The following is a 24,447-nucleotide window of genomic DNA, read 5'->3' on the forward strand; positions in this document are numbered from 1 at the left end:
CACAGTTGAGGGACTAATTCTGACCGATATTTATATGTTTATAGAACACTTATGCCATATCATATCACAATAGTACAATATCCAAAATCACAGACAATATCCAGTCGTGACTCTAATGTCATGATATGGATATAATGTCCCTATCACGTTTTTTTTTGCTCCTGATCTGATTCTGATCATTTGAAAATGATGGGATCGCCCCCGATTTCCAATCACGTGAACAGATCGGGACAACCCTAGTTAGGATGTGTCTGTTAAAGGTTAGGGACCGGTAAGGGCATATTAAATTAAGGGGGCTTCACGAGAGCATACATCTCCTCCGCTAACCAGAATGCTCACCTTAAACACTTGCCGGTTCTTGTATTCTTGTATTTGTTTTACTGAGAATAATGTCAGAAATAAGTTTAAGGTTAGGCATAGTTTTACTGGGGCTAAGTTTAGGAATATAGGGTTAGGTTTTGGCACAGTTTTACAGAGGTTAAGGTTAGGAATAAGGTTATGATGACGATACAGTACAACAGATTCCAGTTCCTGTCAAGATGTTGTGTGAGGTAACAGGCCAACCCTACATAATGGAACCCTGAGCCCTGAACCCTGAGCCTTGTCTGTCTGTCTGTCTGTCTGTCTGTCTGTCTGTCTGTCTGTCTGTCTGGATTTGGTTGCTTTGGTTGATTTACTTTTGGCTTGTTTTCTCACACATTCATTAAGTTCATGAGAATTACTTTACCTGCTTGTCTTACTTTCTCATTAATGTACTTGTCTGGTTTTGAGCCAAGTTGTGACTGGGGGTAAATTGTATTTATACTTAATACGTCACACATGAGAAGAAGTGAAAGTGCTAAGTACTATTATGCAATTCTATTTCGGGGTTGGTTGGATTCGATATATTGTGGACGTGTTGTGTATGTATATGTGTATCACATTACACCTTAGATAATGTATTGCCATTTGTGTGAGTCTGGGACATAATCCATAGGGAGTAGTAGCAAAAAGTGTGTGTGTGTGTGTGTGTGTGTGTGTGTGTGTGTGTGTGTGTGTGTGTGTGTGTGTGTGTGTGCGTGTGTGCGTGTGTGCGTGTGTGCGTGTGTGCGTGCGTGCGTGCGTGCGTGCGTGCGTGCGTGCGTGCCGGTGTGATAGAGAGGCAAGGCAATCTGCCAAAGGGATAAAGACTGCTTTAGAATGGATGAAAAATAAAGAACAAAGGAAGAGAGACAAATTGAGGAGCGACAGTGACAAGCAAAGCTGATCTCTGTATAGCGAGAGGAAGAGGAGGTGTGATGGAGGAGGACGAGGAGCAGTAGAGAGGAGGTGGACTCACTGAGTGGGTCTTTCTGCTGAAGGTGATTTAGTGCTGTGTCAGCGCTATGGCGGCGTCTGGCTCTCCCCAGGGATGAAGCCACTGCAAAGCTTTACGACTCTTTATGGGGAGATTATGACGCTTTGCAAAGAGGAGGATGTGGCTTGATGAACACGCGTATAAGGGTGATGATGAAGGCTCTTAGTTTTATGATCCTCGCGGACCAATTTGTCTTTTTAGATCCCGGCGCCTTACAATCTGTCACAAACCCTCAAAGTGTTAATTTATCCATTTGTACACTCTCTGGGAGTTAAATTATCACTCAGGACTTTGTGTGCTCTGAATAGAGAGATGTTCCTTTCTCGTTGTCCTGTGACTGTCTGCCTTGCCCTTTGTTATTTTTGCTGTGCTGTCCACGTGGCTGTTTTCTCTGCACTCTCAGTTCTAGCGGTGATATTCAAGGTTGTCAACTCTGCAACATCATTTGTGTGTGAGTGTGTGTGTGTGTGCATGCGTGCGTGCGCGCGGTGTGCATGTGTTTGTTTGTGCTCAGGGACAGTTCTGTGTGTTTTCAAAGGAAGATGCATTAAGTGCACACTTGGGAGTGATGCTGCTGTTATGTTCTTGTTTTGGTCTTTGTATTTTCTTCCCTTTTCACATCCTGTTCCAACCATTATGATTGCACCTCTTTTTTTCAACCATTTCCACAGTCCACAGTCTCAAAGAGCATATAAATATTGCAATATTACGTTCTGTACAGCAGCCTAGACGGACCCTTTTCTTTGTGTGTGGAACGCTCGGTACAATCAGCCCGCTAGGTGAGAACAGACTACTCTCAGACCCTTATATATTAAGTTGCTAAGAACAGACTACAGCCCCCTTATATTATGTTATGAACTGGCAAAAACAGTTAAAACGACAGAGGCGTGCCATCGACTTGAGCCACGAATTTCGCGAAGTCAGCTTCAGCCGACTCAACGCCGTTCGAGTTTCGTCGAACGGCGAAAACCTGTGTCGTCTACCTCAGACGCCAAACTTGTCCAAGAAGGTTCTTGTAGATAGAATTAATAATAATAATAATTATTAGACTGAGCCGACAGTTCTGAGGTCGCCAGATTTGATACGGTACGACTAGGTTGTTTTACCGAGCGTTCTTGTATTCAGCAGACTAAAGGGAAAATAATTGTGCGAACTACAGGAGTGACATTGGATGTGGTCTAAAGCGTTTTCAGTTGGTGCTGCCACTGAAGTCTAGCCGAGTAGTATCTATGAGAGTGTCGTTCTGTCTGTCTGTGTGGCCGTAGCTGATCTCACAAACCACTGGACCGATCCACACCCAATTTCTTCTGCACACTACCAGCAAGCAGTTTATTTAACTTGAATTAATTATATAACAGAAGTCTATGGGGCTCTCTGACTGACTCTGAGACTGAAACCTTGCCCAAATTTGGTCATACGTCATAGATGAGTGACCACATGATGTCTGAGATCCAAACTGGAGACACACTAACACACACAGTGTGTTTGTGTGTGCAGACTGTGCTGTGCACATGCTTTTTTGTTTTAGCTAATGACATGACTGTTATTTCATCTAACTCTTCAGGCTTGTACTCACCAAAAGATTATGTAAACAAATGAACATTGATTTTACATCTTTCTTCTTTCTACTTTTGTCATTCCTCTTCTCAGTCTTTCTAGCTGGGAAAATATGAAGCACTTTTCTGGAGTTGATTATTCTTGTCACGTCTTGTAGCACAGCGTGTACAATGAGAATCAAATGGGTCCACGATCTGATGCCATATTGGAAATGGAAAGAGCAAACACACACGCACGCACGCACGCACGCACGCACGCACGCACGCACGCACGCACGCACGCACGCACGCACGCACGCACAAACACGCACGCACGCACGCACGCACGCACGCACACACACACACACACTCTCTCATGCATAATACACTTTTTAAGATAATGTTATTCATGGGCATGCTATGAAAGGAGCAAGTGTGTCACTTGGGAGGAACCAGGATACTACTAGACCTGACATTACAGTGACATTGACAATTTGTATGCAAGTTTATTTTTCTTTTGTTAACGTATATTTCTATTCCTTGGATATCATGGCAGCATATAGGCTATTAGGCTAGGTGCAGCTGTACAGGTTGTGTGTGTCGTTTTACTGTAGTGTGGTTAGAACGAATGATTATAATTCTACTTCAGTAATCTAGGTTAATTAAAACCATTAGACCACATTTGTGCTCTCACTTGTCCATGTGCTGGAGTATAGTCTCTCTCTCTGTCTATCAAGCACGCACGCAAGCGTGAGAGAGAGAGAGAGAGAGAGGAGAGAGAGAGAGAGAGAGAGAGAGAGAGAGAGAGTTTTAGAAAGTAAAAGCTCTCTTGTGTCATTTGATGTATTCTCTCTCTCTCCCCCCATCTCATAGACACCCTCTGAAAGCCCTCTTATTTCATTGCAATTATGAGGTGATGAACTGCTGTGTCAGCGTCCTCTAAACGCCCCTCCTGTAATTAGGCTATACCTGCTGATTAATGCTGAGTCACTCTGCCTGATGAGGCCCCCCTGCCTGCGCCCCCCTCTCCTCGTCCTTGTGTCTGCTCAGTTGCAGCTCTGCCCAGTTATCTCCATTCCAAAGCTAATTCTGCTTCTTAATGGTCTATATTTAACAACAGCCGGCAGGGGATTGTGTCCTTCTCGCTTCTTTAGCGACTCCTACTGGTCAGTTGGGGCACCTCATGGTAGCATCAATATATGAGAATAGCTGCCTTCTAAAGACTGGTCTGCTCTGCCTTTACTCTGATGCCACTGATCCCTTCTGAGTTTTCAACCGTGCTCCTGCAGTTTCCGCTTCCGGTCGTGGCAGCTTCTGTTTTTTAAAAGCGGCCATTAGACTTAAACATTTACTTCTCTTCAGAAGTGTTAATATTGCAACCTCGACACAGAATAACATCAGAAATGATCCCAGAACGTTGTCCACGTTCTGTTCACTCACGTGTATGCAGACTACACTGCGAGCAAACAGCCTTTTAATACGGCCCAGAACCAGGAACACAACAAGAACTCCTGTCTTTCCTTCTTCCGATTGGCTATGGCCGACACGTGCATCGACACACTGCACAGGTCAATCATGTGACACATGATTGGAAGCTGAGTTTTTATTTTTTTATTTTATATTTTTTATGTTTTTATTTCTTTTTTTACAGCTAAATGTGAGCAAGCCGAAGGCCTGTGAACCTCTAGTACGCTAAGTCGCTAACACAAAGATTGCGGCTGTGTGGTCACAAGTGGTAAATAGCTTGCGCTGGGCCGGAATTGGTGAGATTACTACTCAAGTACCTCCGTTTTCCCCCGCTCGCAGACAGCTATTGTAAGAAAAGGCATTAGCTCAAGCTAGCTATCTTTCTCGAGAAACGTTTATATTTCGATCGCGAATTCGCAATGCGATGAAAAATCTGAAATCAGAAACGAACCTCGTGTGTCTGATCAGCACAATGGACAGCGACGTAGTTTTAGAGTAAAGAGCCATAGAAGATCCTAATTATAAGTTATAACAGTAGTCTACGCATGCACGAGCACGTACCGTGCGTGCGGGGGTCAGCAAGGCGTTGCCTAGCAACCGGCTCAGGGCAAAAAGTTGTTTTTTAGCAGCGCCGTTTCAGATCCATATAAAGTGATATAAAAGGTATACTGTACGTCAATTGCAGACAACAGATGGCTATTAAAAAAACGTATATATACGTCAACAGCAGACACTGTATTAACATTGCCAAAGCAAAAGTGGAACAATACAATAGAGACAAATTAATCTATGTACAATTGAAAGGGAATATTAATGAACAGAGCCGTTACATTGCAACTGAGGAAAATGTAATTTATACAACCATGAGAATTGTGCATTTGCTGTCAGAAATAGTTGGCCTATATATCCATAGGTTAGCTTGGGATAAGCTTCTGCAAGGTCTAGGATCAAAAATAAACCAAACAGTAGAATATCCAAGAATTTCTGTCACTCGATGCAGACAATGCATGAATACACTCAATAATTAGTAGTCTTTAGGTGTTTGTGTTCCATTTGATATCCTTCTCCTATCACAGCAGCTCACAAATCTTGCTGCTGTGTTCTTTGCACATTGTTGTACTTCGCCCAGGAGATATGGCAGTATTTTGTCATTAGTCATGTTTTCAAACTCTCTGTGGGTGATTGTAATCTGTGGGAAGTATGTGTCTCTGATGTCTTGGTACAGTGGACAGTCCGTTTTCACTTCATTTTGTGCACAGTGGATGCATCCTGCTATGTCATGATTGAAGATAATCCTGGGTGCTCCTCTCCCTCTGCCAACCTGGGGAGAGCCCAGAACTGAGCTCATGCATGCTTCCTTCAATACATGAGGAGTGAGCATAGTGGAGTAAAAGTACAATATTTGCCTCTGAGATGTAGTGGAGTAGAAGTAAAAGTACTCGATATTGGAAATACCCAAGTAAAGTACACATACCTCCAAATCGTACTTAAGTACAGTACTTAAGTAAATCTACTTAGTTACTTTTTAGAACAGTGCCCTCTCTCTGTCCATCCCTGGTTTTGTCTCTCTGTTTTCCCCTGTCCTTGATCTTTAGATGTTTAATATCAGTGATTGGTACAGTAGCAGGGGAAAAGGTGACCTTCTTTGGAGCCAATCGGAGAGCTAGCAGCTGAATGAGGGCAGACTGCTGTCTCATCCAGACAATGAAAATGCTTTTCAGGCATTATCTAGTCCACACACACTACACCTGCAATTCACTGGACCAGGGAATAGCGGTGTGTGTGTGTGTGTGTGTGTGTGTGTGTGTGTGTGTGTGTGTGTGTGTGTGTGTGTGTGTGTGTGCGCGCGCGCGCACACTACCGGGGGTGCGTGCTTGCTTGTGCATAAATTAACTCCGGAGAAATTGTGATAGGGCAGCACAATTCATCTGGAAAAATCAATATTGCAATATTGCAGTATGCCTTCCTATCAAAGTCAAACGTGTACAGTAAGTAGGCCTTCTATATGGAACTCTCTAGTTCTATGCAAAATTACAAGTTAAGTTACCCATGTTTTCCTACCTGACGCGTCGATCACCGTGTGGCGTAGGTGAAAAGTCTCCCTCCCTCCCCCTCTCCTTCCCTCCCCTTCTGTCTATCTGCTGCGAGGGACCTCACTATATGGGCATGTGATGTTACATCATTCAGACATTGTTGACTAACAACACTGATTTGCACTGAGTAGAATATATCAGTATATTATGTATATAGACCTATTTAACACTTATTTTAACAACAAAATACCGGTATGCTACCTTTAAGAACACTATACCCCTGCCCCCCCTCCAACACACGCACATGCACACGCACATGCACACGCACAAGCACAGACAGACAGACAGACAGACAGACAGACAGACACACAAAATAAAAACTATCTTGTCAATATCATCTAGCACTCCCATTTGTTCAGATGGGTGTTCATGTGTGTTCAGTCTTGTGCTGTCTGGGTCTATTCATCAAAACAAATACAAAATTAATAGATTTGGCTCATGATGTGAATGTTGCAGAGCATTAAGACCACCATAAGGTCAACTCAAGCAACATAAATCACATAATCCAGGAACATTTAGGCTGCCAGTGTAGCAGCCTCTCACTTCTCATCACTCTTTCTCTCATTCTGTGGGATTAATGGGCTGTGATTGGCTTGTGGCTGCAGGGCTGAGTAAATTATTAAAACCTGCTCTTTATTTGGCTGTGGATGGTACACTGTGTGCATGTGCGTGTGTTCCATGTGTGAGTGCATGTCTGTCTGTCTGTCTGTCTGTCTGTCTGTCTGTCTGTCTGTCTGTCTGTCTGTCTGTCTTTCTCTCTATTTTTGTCGTCTCTCTCCCCCAACACAGTGCCCAACCATCTGTGGCCAGTGGAAGAGAAAGAATACATTTGAAAGAAGGTGCTGCAAAGAGGGGAATCTAGAGAGAGAGAGAGGGGGGGGGGGGGGTGTAGACAGATATTGTTTTGCTGTGATGGACAGAGATGGAGAAAGAGAACATGACCGTGTTACTGGAATGGGAATGAGAGCTGTGGACCATTACAGTGGGAGAGGCAGAGGACTGAGAGGAGTGACAGAGAGATGGAGGGGGACGAGAGCAGGAGGAAAGCACTTTCCTTCTGCTACACACCTGCTGCCACCCTGCCTGCACTGAGACCCACCTCAGTACTGTGTCCCAGAAGAGAAACGCGCGCACACCCATATACATGCTTGTACGCGCATATATACCTTAAAGTGCATATTCTGTACTGTACAATTTACAATTTAGGCATTTAGCAGACGCTCTTAATCCAGAGGCTGTAGGCTACATGAACAGTATAAGTGTGTGCGTGCGTGCGTGCGTTAAGGCTGAACGATTTTGAGAAAAAATCTAATTGCGATTTTTCTGACCAATATTGCGATTGCGATTTGACTCGCGATATCTTTTTTTAAATCACACCCGTGTGAAGTAAGTGGTGCAACTCCGTGTGGGCGCCCCCGGGGGGGTCCCCGAAACTTCCAGACCCACAGGAAGTAGGAACGTGCCCAGGGTGCCGGCCCGGTTTAGGCGAGCCGCCCCGCGTCCGAAACGGTCGAGAAAGAGTTACCGTGTGTGGGTCCCCAGGCGGTCCCTATACTGTACTGTACTGTAATGTACTGTAATGTCACACCTAAAATCATCATATAGGGCCTATACAGTTAGGCTGCGCAACAGTGACACTTGGTTGTGAAAACCAACCAAATGCTATTTTCGTGCTCGGACAGACCCAGCCAGCCAGCCACCCACCCACCCACAGACACACAAAGCTCCATAATGAAGTGGTTGCACCACTTAAAAAGTAAAGCTTCAATTTAGTATTCACTGTGTCCATTTAAAAAGTAATGAAACATTACCAAATGGCATACCATTCATTTACTTTACCAGGCAGTGATGTCAGGATTCACAGGATGTGAGACAGCTCAAAATAATGTAGGCTAACTAACCAAATTGACCTGTGTTTAATTAACTACAATAAGAATGTGTGTTAAAATTGTAATGTTAGAAATAATTGTAAATAGCTCTCTGGATACAGACCATAAATGCAATGTAATTTCCAGACTTTCTATTTAAGTGCAATTGCTATTAGGCTACAGTTATCTAATCATCAGAGCACAATATTGTGATTCTCATTTAATATTCACATTTAGATATTATGTTCAATTGATTTATTTGTTTTTGAGGGGCAGTAGCCCCTCCTAAATCCAGTGCACGTATGTTCACAAACGTCCTACACAAACATTACATTCCCATTGACAATTTTATGTCATTGTCTGAGCAAAGAAATAGGCCTAGTGTCTATTTTACGTCATGATGATGTACGATGATAAGAGCGCCCCTCACTTCACACGGGTGGGATTTTTGTAACCAAATAAAAGCATATGCATTGCATAAGTGTAGGCTACATTTTGACAGATGTGATGACAGAATTAGGCTATCAATTATTAGAGATCATTTTGTCTGAGGTTTAAGACAAGCTCATCACTTTAACTTTAATGTTTATGAGCTTGTTGGCCGGCTATTTTCCCACCACGGGTCCTGGTGTAAGCTTTTTTTAATGATGGCTCTCGGATCTCGGTACAATTTCGCGGACCTCGCTCAGACAAATCATTACAAATGTACATGCACCACAATGGGGACCGGTTCACTAGAATCGGGGACGACGACGACAATGTAGCATTAAAATAAACAGGGGACAGGACAGCAGGACAGCGCCCGTGCCATGCGAAGGTTTGTGGTGTTGCTGCGGGATGTTTTGACTGTCGCTGTACCATGACAGGTCTTGCACAAAACTCTCTTGTTGGACGTCTGTAACGTCAAAACCAAAATAATGCCATATCCCCGAAGTGCCTGATCTCTTTGGGATTAAATTGTGCGGATTTAAGAAAGTTTATTCGGGCTCCGCAGACGCTATCTGCTCCTCAGCTGCTGCTGACTTCTAGCAGTAGCATGGTAGCATTAGCATCAACGCACTGAACACAGAGCAGAGTAGACGTAAATGATGACTTTGTTTTGGGCACTGCGCGAGCGTGTACACATGCACTGCAGTCACATGCACTGCAGGGACACTTCTGATTGGTTAGAATAGAGAGCACAGTATAGCCGTGTTGTAAATACTGGATCAGACGCGCTCCGGGTTGATTATGATTTTTTTTTTAATCGCAGCCTTTGCGATTTGCTAATCGCGTGGTTTCAAATCGCAATTTCGGTTTGAAAACGATTAATCGTTCAGCCTTAGCGTGCGTGCGTGCACACTCACTTCAGTGTCCATTTTTAGACTGAGTTAAATGAATGTAACACTCACTCTCTTAAGTTACAGTGTTGTTAAAGTGACAGAACGCTTCAACAATAAACCTGCATTATTACTAGGGAGCCAGCCAGAGCAAATTACCGTACCTATCGTTTTCCATCAATAATTCAGGGTTTGTTTTATCTCTCCCGTTGTTTGCTGTTGCACACTTTACGGCTCAGCAATTTAGCGGTGGGAAATGGGCCAACACGTACAGTGTGCACAAATCTGTACGACGCAGTTAAATATGGAAGTACAGTAAGTACAGGAAACTGTGACTACAGAGAAGCCTGATCCCCGCCTGTCATCAGGCTGTCCAACTTCACTTTCCCTTGTGGATTTTAACTGTCAGCCTGTCAACAGGCTGGACATGGACTTTGCTTTTCCTGTATGTGGAAGATCTACCGTGTGCATTTTACAAGTGAAAGTTACATCCCTTTGTAGACTATTTGAACCTGACAATATTGCACTTTATCTCATGTACAATGCGCTGACACACTCTTTCGCATCTTAATGTCTAACTTTGTGTACATACTGTACCAGCTAGATTATGCTATGAGCATAGAAGGCATGGGGAGAGAGTATGTTTTGCACTCCGTCCGTGTGTGTCCGTCCGTACGTCCGTCCGTCCGTCCGTTACCAGCTAATCTCCAGCACCCGGTTGATGCCAACTTTTGCACACACACTCCCTGGATGCCAACGATGAACCTCTGCCGCAAATTTTCCAGAAATGCCTGTTATAGCGCCACCAGGAGGCCGACTTTTGTAAAACACATTTTTTTATATTACTCCTCCAGATTCTGTCCAAAAATCACGCAAATCGTTTCAGAGTATCAAGACGGATCTGTCCGATATTTCATATTCCATCCTAATTGGCTAACATTGGCTTTCAAAGTTTGCAGGATTGGCCCGTTTTAAACAAAAAGCCTCAAATCATGAATGCAGCGTACCATTTACGTGAAATCTTTCACGGACGTTCCTACTAGCCTGAGGAATATATCCCACCCTTTTCACATTGGCCTGTTATAGCGCCACCAACAGGTGGATTTTTGCAAAGCACATTCTTGGAACAAAATGCCTCAAATCATCCAATTGCCATCCAAGGCGTAAGAAGAAATGCCACCCTTTTCACATTGGCCTATTATAGCGCCACCAGGAGGCCACACCTGGTGGAGACCTGTGCCCAGAAGGGCACTTTATCTAGTTGTTGCTTATATTGCCTGCAACCTCACAGTATATATGTATCACGATACAGAGGCCCACGATACGATATATATCGATATATATCGATTATACGTTGATTCCAAATAATGACTATTATGGCTGGGTATTGACAACAACCTCACAATCGGTACGTATCACGATACAGAGTCCTAGTAGACTGATTGCCGATGTTTTGACAAATACATTTGAAAAACTTTGTTGATAATATTTATACAAAAAGCAAGGAAAAAAAATAAAACGAAGAATAAATAGCGTTTTGATGGATAAATGCAAAAGATTTAATCATATATATCGTAACTGTCAGACAGAAACTGATTCTGATGTTTGGTTTTTTTAAGCTGCGTCACACATTTCCTGCGGTATCGATATGGTACGATACGCTACGATCGGCAAGGAATACGATGGATTATTGCCATCATAGGAGAGTGTGGAGGGCAGCGATTCAGGAGTCCTGAGTTGTTGCCTATAGACCGCACTCTCGCATTGCATCGAGCTTCGCCCCACATTTCCCTGTTAATTGCAGTCATATTACTGTATACGATACCACATTTCTGTCTAGCAGGACTTCAAAGTGACCACCATGGAGCAATATCTCCCAGTTTAGTGTGTTTATATCCTGGTTGAGTTTAATGTCCTCAGAGATCAATAGCTTTATTGTTTGAAAAGGCTTTTAGAGTTGATTGGTGAGTGGAATCAGGTGTGCTGGAGGGTGCTATGTGATTTGTTGGGGGTCATATAACGGGGCAACGCCACCCATAAACTCCCGCTTTGTCTTGCTCCGGTCGAATTTAATGTCAGAATTAAATGGGTAGACGCCAAGGTCAAATGGTGGGCACAGATCGATTGGTCTGTCTAGTGTGTGTGTGGGCTTGTGTGTGTTGTGTGTGTGGGTGTGCGCGCGACTGTATGTGTGCGTGCGTGCGTGCGCGCGCGCGTGCGTGCGTGTGACCCGTGCGTGCGTGATATAAGTTGTAGTCATATACAGATGACTCATCACAATGTTTGTAAGACTCGGACACATGCGTTATTATCAACGTAAGTCCTACGGTAGGCCTATACTAGTATACTTCATAGATACTTTGTCATACGATGAATAGCAAAATAGCCAATCTACGAGTTGTAACAATGTAACATTGTTGTGAGCTGATATACTGTAGATCAGCTATTTTTGTTATTTCGAGAGAATGTAAAACTTTCACCTAAATTGACACACCCAAACAAATGAGTTTTGAAGTGGTTAAACAATATAGGATCTCAAACCGTTTTCCCCATTCTTTTCTACCTCTCTCTCTCTCTCTCTCTCTCTATCTCTCTCTCTCCTGTGTCTCTTTCTCATTCTCTCTCTCTCCATCCCTCTCTTACTCTATCTCCCTTTGTCAGCCTCTTAAGCAATTAGAGGACCCAGAGCTGGCAGGGCCGAGCCATGGTCATTACTGTGTGTGTGTGTGTGTGTGTGTGTGTGTGTGTGTATGTGTGCGTGCGTGCGTGCGTGCGAGACGTGCATGCATGCATTCGTGTTTGTGTGGTGGGGTGATGCATTTGAAGGCATGAAAACAATATTTTTTCATCCCAGGAACAGACATGGATCAAAGTAATTGGACAGTTTGATTCACATTTAGTTGTGAATTGTAAGGCTTTGCTGTGTGCGTGTGTGCGTGTGTGCGTGCATGCGTGCGTGCGTGCATGCGTGCAATGTGCATGCGTGCATGCGTGCGTGCAATGTGCATGCGTGCGTGCGTGCGTTTAGTAAATGGGTGTCTGTACTAAATCCAAGCAGTTGCTCTCTGGTCTGGGTGTGGGTGGCATCACTCTCACACAGGGATGCATGATACACGAGAACATACATGCTGCATGTTTCTCTATAGCATCGTGTTCTGTGACGGTACTTTTGTGTTGAATAAAACATTATACGCTTAAAGTATGTCACAGTGCATGTAGGGAGATCAGAGGCGAGGCTTCTGTGTGTGTGTGTGTGTGTGCATGCACGCTCGTGGCAAGAAACAGAAACACAGATGATCTTGGCTCTCTCCGTGTGCGGTAGGCATGTAATTGGGGGCAGTTTAGGTGTTCTGGTTGTTGTTTACAACGCTCTCTCTCTCTGTCTGTTCTGTCTGTCTGTTCTGTCTGTCTGTCTGTTCTGTCTGTCTGTTCTGTCTGTCTGTCTGTTCTGTCTGTCTGTTCTGTCTGTCTGTTCTGTCTGTCTGTTCTGTCTGTCTGTCTGTTCTGTCTGTCTGTTCTGTCTGTCTGTTCTGTCTGTCTGTTCTGTCTGTCTGTTCTGTCTGTCGGTTCTGTCTGTCTGTTCTGTCTGTCTGTTCTGTCTGTCTGTTCTGTCTGTCTGTTCTGACTGTCTGTTCTGTCTGTCTGTTCTGACTGTCTGTTCTGTCTGTCTGTTCTGTCCTGTCTGTCTGTCTGTTCTGTCTGTCTGTTCTGTCTGTCATGTTCCAGTGGTGGAAGTACATTTACTTAAGTGCAATATTTAAAGGTGTATTCAGTGATTTTACTTAATTCAAATATCACTTATTTTTCCTTTTTTTCTGGATAATCCTCCCTACTATAGAGTGTGCTGACCATATAAGGAGTTCCTCCCTGTCCCCAGTGAGCCCCTGGGGTCAAAAAACCCTAGTTTCAGTTTTGGTGGCGGGTGGCAAAGCCTTCATCCAATCAGGATGAGAGGGGCCTTCCTCCAATCATGATCGACTGGGGGCGGGCCTTAGTGCACATGCTGTTGGCCTGTTGCACTTCCCCCCACTGTAGAGCGTACATGTGCACATTTTGTTACCGGGGCGGACTGGGTGGTTTTCCAAATCACCCAAATCACTGAATGCTCCTTTAAGTGTCTGTTCCGGGATGAGTATTTCCAATTTCCAATACTTTTACTTCTACTCCAAGACTACATCTTGGATGATTGTAGTGATGCACCGAATATTCGTCTGCAGAAAATATTCGGCAGAAAATGGCTAAAAATGCATTTTCAGCCTATTCGGTTTCGGCCCGAATAGGCAAGAAAATATATCACCGAATAGTGTAGTTTTGCCATAACCATTTATTTTGCCATAAATCAGGTAGCTTTAAGGTACGGCCATGACAGCAATGGTAGGAAAAAAGATACATAATATTAATCACATTCGGATATTCGGTATTTGGTTTTCTGCCAACTGTTTCCTATATTCGGTATTTGGTTTCGGCCAAGAATTCCCCTTTCGGTGCATCCCTAGATGATTGGATCCAAATATTGCACTTTTACTGCACTACAGTCGCGATGCGACACATTGTGAGCTTGTCTGCTATTTTCAAAAGATTATTATACATTTGAAAACTTGAAATGGCACATTCTGGACAATGACTACTTTCACCTTTAGCACTTTAAGTAGATTTTAATTCCAATACTTTTGTACCTTTACTCAAGTAAAAATACAAGACTTTTACTTGTAACGTAAAGTAGTTCTACATTGCACTATTGATACTTTTACCTAAGTAAAACATGTGAGTACTTTTTCCACCACTGCCCATTACAACCTCCCTGGACAGAAGCACTCCCCACGCTGCCCAGACCAGAGGAGAGATCAGACTACAAGCCATATCTAATTAGCTCAGACCGTCAACATACTGTAGAAGTTTCTCTCAGAGGAAAAGACATCAAAAGCAGGACGAAACGGATGAGGAAAGGAAACTTTGCAATGGACTTTAAGAGGGGAAGAGACGAGAGGAAACAGTCGGGAAGCAATGGAAAGATGAAGGAAGCGGGTAGTCACACCGGGGGGGGGGGGTGTTATTTCACGGGATTGCCAGTGAAGAGCGTATACATAGACATATGATGAGAAGGAATATTAAAGGGAGGGCCTGGACCCTCGAGTGGACAGTGATGTAAATGGTTTTCAATGTATAATGAGTCCCGGGATGCAGGGATGGTCTTTTAGAATTTAGATGAATCCTAGGGACATTTTATGAGTCCCACTTCAACGATGTTAGGAGTTCATATTTTGCCATTTTTACAAATTGCAGCATTTAACTCCCATTTCATTTTATACGGGTTATAATGTGGTTATATTCACGTAAAAAACAGAAGAAGAAATTGTTATTATAACTAAAGCTAGCAAAATAAACTAGAATAAAAAACAGTACAGTAGTGCATCCCGTGGATGCAGAGGTCGTTGTTTTATTGCGTCCCTTAACTATAAACTGCATTTTGGGATACAAAATGCACCCTATTTTAATCTCTGGGCTTATTGAGCTGAGGCGTGATGGGTTTAAATCCAAGACTCAAGACGTGTTTATTTGTTCATCGCTTTTCCTCCCTGTGTGTGCCCAGTGTATAACACCACACAGAGTTAAAGTTGGGCGTGCCGTCTAGTCAGGAAGAGTGTGTTTGTGTTTGTGTGTTTGCCAACTGCAAATCTCACAAACCACTGGGCTGAGTTTCTTGTGCACACTGTCAGTAGACCAATATTTTTCCCATATACTGTCTATATATTATGTTTCGGTGAATATTCATCACATTTTGTGAATGCATCCCGCCCCCTTTTTTTTGATTGTTGCTTTTTATACCACAATTTAGTTATGCCAATGAATTCCTCCCCACACACATTGTATGTGTGTCGTCACTGCTGTCTGCTGTTGTATCATACTGACTCACCTATCGTACTGGAGCCCCCACCGGGAGGACTAGAGCCCTCACCTATCGTACTGGAGCCCCCACCGGGAGGACTAGAGCCCTCACCTATCGTACTGGAGCCCCCACCGGGAGGACTAGAGCCCTCACGTATCGTACTAGAGCCCCCACCGGGAGGACTAGAGCCCTCACCTATCGTACTGGAGCCCCCACCGGGAGGACTAGAGCCCTCACCTATCGTACTGGAGCCCCCACCGGGAGGACTAGAGCCCTCACCTATCGTACTGGAGCCCCCACCGGGAGGACTAGAGCCCTCACCTATCGTACAGGAGCCCCCACCGGGAGGACTAGAGCCCTCACCTATCGTACTGGAGCCCCCACCGGGAGGACTAGAGCCCTCACCTATCGTACTGGAGCCCCCACCGGGAGGACTAGAGCCCTCACCTATCGTACTGGAGCCCCCACCGGGAGGAGTAGAGCCCTCACCTATCGTACTGGAGCCCCCACCGGGAGGACTAGAGCCCTCACCTATCGTACTGGAGCCCCCACCGGGAGGAGTAGAGCCCTCACCTATCGTACTGGAGCCCCCACCGGGAGGAGTAGAGCCCTCACCTATCGTACTGGAGCCCCCACCGGGAGGAGTAGAGCCCTCACCTATCGTACTGGAGCCCCCACCGGGAGGACTAGAGCCCTCACCTATCGTACTGGAGCCCCCACCGGGAGGACTAGAGCCCTCACCTATCGTACTGGAGCCCCCACCGGGAGGACTAGAGCCCTCACCTATCGTACTGGAGCCCCCACCGGGAGGAGTAGAGCCCTCACCTATCGTACAGGAGCCCCCACCGGGAGGACTAGAGCCCTCACCTATCGTACTGGAGCCCCCACCGGGAGGACTAGAGCCCTCGTCCTTTGCTCCTTCCGCCCACTTGATGGATGGATTGGCACGGTTCTTTTATTCTTTCAACTGTCCTGTTAGTGCCAAGGTCTGGAACTAAAACATTCACTCCCTGAACACATATATGCACGCACGCACGCACGCACGCACGCACGCACGCACGCACGCACGCACGCACGCACGCACGCACGCACGCACGCACGCGCGCGCCCGCCCATAGGGGATGATGTCCTTGATGTGAGCAGTGCAGTTTTACTATTGACTGATGTGACGGAGAGGAGAGGGGGGGTGAGTTGAAAGCTGAAGGTGGTCTGTGTTTATTCAGATCACACAAACACGCACGTACGCACACGTACACACACACGCACACACCACACACACACACACACACACACACACACAGACACACACTCACTCACTCACCTTGGGTCCGCATTTATACCCAGGAAGTTCTCACCAGTGTGAAATTAAATTTTTGTGTGATATACTGATATTGATACCTAACTCCAGAATCCAGACACGCACAGTCTCATACATAACCTCAGTGCCACTCACATCTCTCTCTCTCTCTCTCTCGCTCTCTCTCTCTCGCCCCCCTGCTCTCTCATAATGTCTCTCGCTCGCTCAATCCCTGGCATTTGTTGGGGAAAGGAGAGAGCCAAGTACGTCAGTGTGTAGAGAGGTAATTATTTGCTTGGCCAGTCTGAGCCTGCTCTGAGTCTCAAGGACAGACTAGCCGACAGCTAGCGCCGGCCAACACACTGATTACACCAGAGAAACAGGCAGCGCCCTGTGCACACGCATACGTGCACGGCACGCACGGCGCAGGCGTGCGTCTATGAATGTGGTGAGAAGACGTATAAGGGCCGTGATCAGAATGAGATTGTACATCTTTGTGTGTTCATGTTTATGCAGCCGGTATGTCACGCATGAGATATGTTTTTCTTGTGTGTGTGTGTGTGTGTGTGTGTGTGTGTGTGTGTGTGTGTGTGTGTGTGTGTGTGTGTGTGTGTGTGTGCGTGTGCACGTGCGCGCGCGCTGCTCGCCTGTAAAACATGATGTGTGCGTGTGCTGATATAGAACAACAGCTCTTGCAGTTTAATCCCTGCAGGTGTCTACTGCAGGAAATCACTGCGTGCGTGCACACACACACACACACACACGCACACACTCCCATGTGTGTCATAACATAATAGCGGCGATGGGAACAGGAAATTGAGGTGTGTGGGGGGTGGGGTGGGGGGGGCAGAGAGTGTCTGATGAGGGCGGCAGCTGGGGGTGGGGGGGTGGGGTGGGGGGGGGGGTTGGGGGGAGTTAGACAATGAGCAGTGAAAGGAATAAAAAGGAGAAGAAGAAAGAAGGGCGGTGAAGGGTAAAGAAATAATGGTGGTGGAGAGAGGCAAGGCAGAGACAGTAAAAGGTATTTAGAAAGAGAGGTGTAAGGCACCATAAAGGGAGGATGGAGATAGATGGAGAGCATAGCGGCAGCAGACAGGGACCTCGGGGAGATAAACATTAGTCATAAACTAGAGATATAGGCCCATGATCATCACTTCTGCGATAGACAGGTAATGTTTCACTTTCTGGACCCATAAAACCTCCATGACAGCTCCTCCAGATGGCTGCAGCCTACTTTTATTTCAGTCTGCATCTGTGCATTATAATAATATGTCTGTGGTGGTCGTGTGTGTGTGTGTGTGTGTGTGTGGAGACTAGTGTGTGTGCGCGTGTGCGACTGTGCATGTGTGTGTGTGTGTGTTTGCAGTATACCAACATAATCTTTTTCATGTGTGTTTGTGCCTCCATGTATGTTATGGGCCACATATCATGTAGTGATGCGTGCATCTGTAAATGGCATTGAGGGCCTGCTGCTATATGTGGTTTGTTTGTCCCTACAGAACCTGCTCTCATAAAGCACTGCCAGAGAATTGTTGAATAATGGCCCGTGAAGGCCACAGCCGAGAGACCAATAAAATTAGGCGGCTGAGAAAGTGCCTTGCCAAGTGACCAATGAATGGAGCCGTCTGAAGGAGGCCATGGCTGAATTAGCCAGTCACCTCTCAGCTTCATTTCTCCTCAGAGCCCCATCTCCCATTCCCAGCCTCCCCATGCAAAAAGGTGACATTTCCTGTTGTGTGTGAAGTATAAATGCATTGCTCTCCTCCTCGCGGGTATTTGTTATTCTGCAGTGGTGTAAAGTAACTACACTAAGTACTTTTACTTAAGATGCTGTACTTAAGTAGTACAACATAGAGGAGGTATTTGTACTTTACTTGAGTATTTCCAATTTCCAATACTTTTCCTTCTACTAAACTATTTCAGAGGCAAATATTGTACTTTTACTCCACTACATTTATTTTAAAACTTGAGTTACTAATTACTTTTATTATTACAAAACATACATTAAACGATTTTGCCCATTTGAAAATAGCCTATTCTACAAGTGACACATTGTGAGCTTTTAGACATTTGTAAACTTGAAATGGGACATTCTGCATGAGTACTTTCTACTTTTCTTACTTTTAGTACATTTTGCCATACTTTTGTACTTTTACTCAAGTACATTTTGAATTCCAGACTTTTACGGTACTTCTAACGGAGTAGTTGCAGTTGCAGTATTGATGATACTAAAACAATTGAGTACTTTTTCCGCCACTGTTATTTTGCCATGTCGTACAGTTGGTTGTATGAGGGAGAAATGTGGCTCTGGGTACACTTCTCCGGGGTTGAAAGAAGAGGCAGAATGAACTCTCTAAAACTCTGGTAACTCTCTAAAACGGGGTCTTTCAAACGTATTGAGCTTGTTAGCCAATTAGGCAATGCGTTATTCTGTCCCAGGACACTATAGCTAACTCCAGAGCTCGATCTCTGAGCCCGGTCTAACCCTCCTCTTTGCTTTACACATCCTATTACCTATGCTTTACCCATCTCCTTGTTAGCAGTGGTGTGTGTGTGTGTGTGTGTGTGTGTGTGTGTGTGTGTGTGCACGTGCGTGTGCATGTGCGTGCGTGCGTGCTTGTGTGTGTGCGTGGGGGCTATATCTAGAACGCATATTGACTTGACTGCATTGATCAGAGACAGACTCAGAGCAGTGGGGTGGTCTCAGACCCAGGCCCAGTGGTCAGGACATCCTGAAACTCTAGCATATCCCCATGATGCTTCCTGGCAAGAGGAAGACAGGAACACTCAATAAGGTCTTCATCTGCTGCTCCATTCAGTCCTTTGTTTAACAACCTAAGGCCTTCGCAGTAAGTAGGCCTACCGGTATATCTGCTATTTTTCAATAGCCAATGCAAAAACCTATAAACTGACATAGGATATAGATTTGAAAATGTTCTTGAAAATGATAATGACGCCTATACAAGGACAGCAGGTTGAAAGTGTTTAATATTCATTTAAAATCTAGTTTTCATGTCTTCAAACCATCACACTGTCCTCCTCCCCTATATCAGCGGGCACTCCATCTGGAAAGCCCTGCATGCCTCTTTGACATGTGGAATCCCGGTGGTGGCCGACCGCTCGCTCGGAGGGGTTATACTCCGGAAGGTGAGGAAGGTTCTGGCTGGCTGGCCGGGGTCTGCCTGCCGGGCCGGGGGGGCGCCTGGAAGCGTCTGGATGAGATGGGTCCTCGGGGACCCCCGCTCACTGATCACCATCACTCTCTGGGAATGCTGCTGCATTGCAGATGGAGGGGATGAGAAGTGATGAAGGTGCACAGGAAAGAAAGAATCAGTGTTGCAACGGATGGACGGACAGCGGGAGAGTAATGTTTCTGCGGCACAGCATGCATATATATACTTTTAACCTGGTGTCCCTCCTTTGAAAAGATATTTGCCTGAAATGGACAAAACCAGCTAAAGTAGCAGATTTACAAGCTCACAATACTTCGCGACGTGACACGCTGTGAGCTTGTAGATCTGCTATTCTTTCCACGTGACGCTCCAGATGACGTATGATAGTGCATGCTTATAAGAGAGGTTAAACACAAGATAAGCGATGGCAAGAGGAACTGGAGGTGACGGAGGGGAGCCGAGGGGCGGGGAGGGTTTCAAGGACACAGAGGTCCCCCCTGGGTTGGCTCGCTGTGTGCTCTCAGTGTCTCTTCTATAACAATAAGCCCACACATCTGCTTATCGCAGCCAGTTGCTGCTGTTCCCACCTAAACAAAACCTCCTAGTGAAGCAGGTGAAGAAGAGCCTGCATGAGAGAAACATGCAGATGAGAAACATGCAGATTATTGACAAAGACAAGGGGAGGGAGGGGGGGGGGGGGGGGGGGGGGGGCTGACCATCACTCTGCTGCACCTCTCTCTCTCTCTCTCTCTCTCTCTCTCTCTCTCTCTCTCTCTCTCTCTCTCTCTCTCTCTCTCTCTCTCTCTCTCTCTCTCTCTCTCTCTCTCTCTCTCTCTGTCTCTGTCTGTCTCTCTCTCTCTCTCTCTCTCTGTCTCTCTCTCTCTCTCTCTCTCTCGATGCTGCCGGCCAGAAACGGAAACCTCTTATCTCCATATTTTAAACTTTTTGTGTGTTTTATTTTTTCTTATTTAATTTTTAATTTTTTGGTAAATGAATGCCCTGCTACTTCCTACAGTGTCACACAAAAGCATCTACAAGCATGAAACACGGTTTTGAGCTTGTTGATCTGCTAATTTTGCTATTTTTTAAATTTGATACTGTAACAGTTTTGGACATAATGAGGGCTCCACCCGACAGAGACGATCTCTTTGATTGTGATTACCAGTAAGACACCTGAGGGCATGCACGGTGCACGCATCCGCCTGGGTGACGGCAGACTGCTGGGCGAGCGCTGGCGCTTTGGCATGCAGGGGTTAGATCAATGAATTCTGTACTGGCCATATATGGAGCATGTGTACAGGGTTTGATGAGGTCAGATCAACATATTGAATGTCAGAACAGGTCAGCTGCATATATGGAGATCTAAGGGTGGCAGTGTCTTGAGTGTACAGGGTTTGATGAGGGCCTTAATTTTCGGGCATGTTGAGAACTCTAGTTTTCGCCGGCTGCCGGGCGCGGCTGCACTAATAACTTTGGGCCAGGCCCGTCTAGAGTTTGATTGGACAAGTATCAGTCAAAAGGGAGACATCGAAGAGGAAGGATGGATGGGGGCGGGTCAACATATGGAATGTCAGAACAGGTCAGCTCATATGGAGATTTTGATTCTGGTTTGAGCCAGGTAAGGTATAGATGGGTAAGATGTAGAGTTGCTGGCCAATATTGATGACATCAGGGATCTCCATATATGGGCTTAATATTGATGACATCACGTGATGTCACGAGGCATGACCATATATGGGGCGTGACTGACGGGAAATGCATAATTGCATAGTTAACTGTGACCTTTGCGGTCGCAATTAACACATGTGCAATGCATGGCCTGTAGATGCATTGCACACATCCAGAAGATGGGTCTTTCACATGGCTGTTGAGTGCCATGGCCCATGTTGTTGGGAGTCTGTGAAAATAATGTAATTGACAATATCCTGCAGGCCTTGGCATGCTCTAGATATGGAGATGTTAACAATTGCATTGTATTTTTTTTCTTTTGGAGAATAGTTGTGGCCTGCGCACATCATTACTTGGCAGAGAAACGGGCTGGAATGTAACTATTTTGTTCAGGTTTTGGACCAGGCAGGAGATCATTATCTCTCTCTTTCTCAGTCACTCACTCTCATGCACAAGCACACACGCACGTTGCACACACACACACACACACACACACACACACACACACACACACACACACACACACACACACACACACACACGCGCGCGCACGCACACACACACACACACACACACACACACACACACACACACACACACACACACACACACACACACACACACACACACACGTGCCGTGCGTGTAGGGAGGTACCCACTCTTTATTCTCTCTCTCTCTCTCTCTCTCTCTCTCCCCCCTTGCTGCCAGATGTAGTAGCCAACTCGCTCCTTCTCTGGTCGCAGTTAGTTACGCGTGCGGTTGCCAAGCGAGAGACGCGCGCACAGCTCTCCTCCTGTACGACAGTATACCGTTTTTGAACCGTAGAGAGCGGCACGCGCACCCCCGCCATTACCAACACCTCGGAACAGTCAATAAGCTGGCATGTCGAGCGGCGGCTCGGGCTCATCATCCACCTCGCGGAAGGAGTTCGACGTGAAGCAGATCCTCAGGATCCGATGGAGGTGGTTCGGACACCCCGCCGCGGCCACTCCGCCCCACTCCCCGCCGCCGCTAGGCGACTACTTGGCAGGGCGAGGAGGAGGAGGAACGACGGGCGACAGCCCCGGAGACAGAGCCTCGGTTAGCGGCTGCAGCAGCAACGGGAACCCCGGCGCCGGTCGCTCCCGCACGGGCAGCCACAGCACCCTGGTGGCCAGCGGCAGCGCCGGCTCCAATCTGTGCAACCTCAGCAACAACAACAGAAAGTTTACAGATAATAACCACCGGGTCGCGGCCGGAGGGGGAGCGGCGGCGGCGGCGGCCACGGGGAGTTCGTGTCCCCGGTCCCTCAGCCAGCCCGAGTGCCGGAGCTCCTCGGCGCTGTCGTGGGTCTCCGTCTCGAAGCACCCGGCGTCCTCTGCTTCTCGCCCGGTGAAGGACATGGAACCCCCCGCTGAGGGTCCCGAGCTCTCTGGACCGCCCGGCGCCGAGGAGGGGGGGGAGGCGGCGGCGACGGGGGGCGCAGAGGAGAATAATAACAACCAGCCACCGGACACTGATTCCAGCTCCTGCAGGTATAGATGGGCATGATGAGAGATGGATGGAGAGAGAACTGAAAGAGAGATGGAATGTTAAACAAATGTCTTTCAAGAGAGAGAGAGAGAAAGAAAGAACTGTTCAGAAAGAGCACGCATGCCCGCCCCTGTTATGATAACAATGTTTTATGTCTGCTTGTTTTTGTTGTTGCATTTTTTGCAATGCCAAACATAATTGCAATTTAAAGATGGCATATACAGACACCGGAACAACTTATGGTTGGGAAAAACACAATTGGTTAGTTGCCATGACAAATTTCCTATAAGAACATACCGGTATGTGGATGTCCTATAAGAATATCTGTGGATCTGTGGTTGATATACAGTAGAGTCTATGGTTTCCATATTCTGTATCATAGCCTTTTTCCCCCCCATTTACCCCCATTTTCTCCCCAATGTATAGTCGTTATGCCAATTACGTGTCCCGACTCTAAATTGTATGCTGCCACTGAGGAGCCCCCACCGGAAGGACGTAGATTAGAACCTTCGTCCTACTCCTCCCGCCAAACACTCCCCAGCCTGTAGAATGACATGCAGAGAAGTATCACCGGCAGGACCAGATTAAAACTCATCCATCGCCACTAGGGGGCGCCAAAAGGCCCTGACCGCCACCATATATCTTTTATTTTATTTTATATATATTATTTTTTTTCAAAAAAAAAGTCTAAACCATGTTATAAAACACGAAAAACACTTGGCGCTCCAGGACATCATGAAAAAGAAGTTAAATAAGTCCTTGGCGATGGATGAGTTAACTCTTCATGGTGCCTGCACTGCCTGCATGCATGGTGCTATGACGCGTTTCAGTGCCCCCGTTTTGTCAGCAACAGGGGGTTTCACCAACAGTGGTTTCACTGGCGTGTTGTTTTAGCGCTCCTTGAGCAGCCTTTGCTTCTAAATTTCAGCGATCTTGCAGCCATAGTTGAGTCTTCTTTCACTTTCTCTCCGCCGTTTGGCACGCCACCGAGGTTGGTGCCCTACAGCCCTTCCATTAAGCACCGCCCAGCTTCCCTCCCCCGAACACGGGGCCAATTGTGTTCACGTGCACCACGGTGGATTCGAACCCGCAACCTCCGTGGTGGTGGCCAAGGACTTTACCGCTGTGCCTTATCATTGTAGCCTTTTGACACGATAACCACAACCACCCGGACACCCCACTGTTTCTCATTAATCTTGTTACATTCTGCTCTCTCGACTGGTATCATTATCGTCATTATCATCCCACGCTAATGTATCTGGAAACCAGCTAGGACGGACCCCCCTCCCTC

At 46.2% G+C, this 24,447-nt stretch overlaps 1 protein-coding gene across 2 annotated transcripts in view; it reads left to right on the forward strand.

Annotated features, from left to right (window-relative positions):
- Positions 1–24,447, forward strand: part of klhl5 (kelch-like family member 5) — a gene marked incomplete at its 5' end in the record, with an annotated part of 90,603 nt that overhangs the window by 2,522 nt on the left and 63,634 nt on the right. The window contains one exon of one of the 2 annotated variants that reach the window (XM_079499009.1): positions 22,527–23,158. The exons of the other annotated variant lie outside the window; for it this stretch is intronic. Coding sequence (XP_079355135.1) covers positions 22,527–23,158 — 632 coding nt within the window. Of the gene's footprint in view, positions 1–22,526; positions 23,159–24,447 lie in introns of those variants that run through there. 2 annotated transcript variants of the gene reach the window in all.

This window comes from Electrona antarctica, assembly GCF_951216825.1.
Source record: "Electrona antarctica genome assembly, chromosome: 4".
Classification (NCBI taxonomy): domain Eukaryota; kingdom Metazoa; phylum Chordata; class Actinopteri; order Myctophiformes; family Myctophidae; genus Electrona; species Electrona antarctica.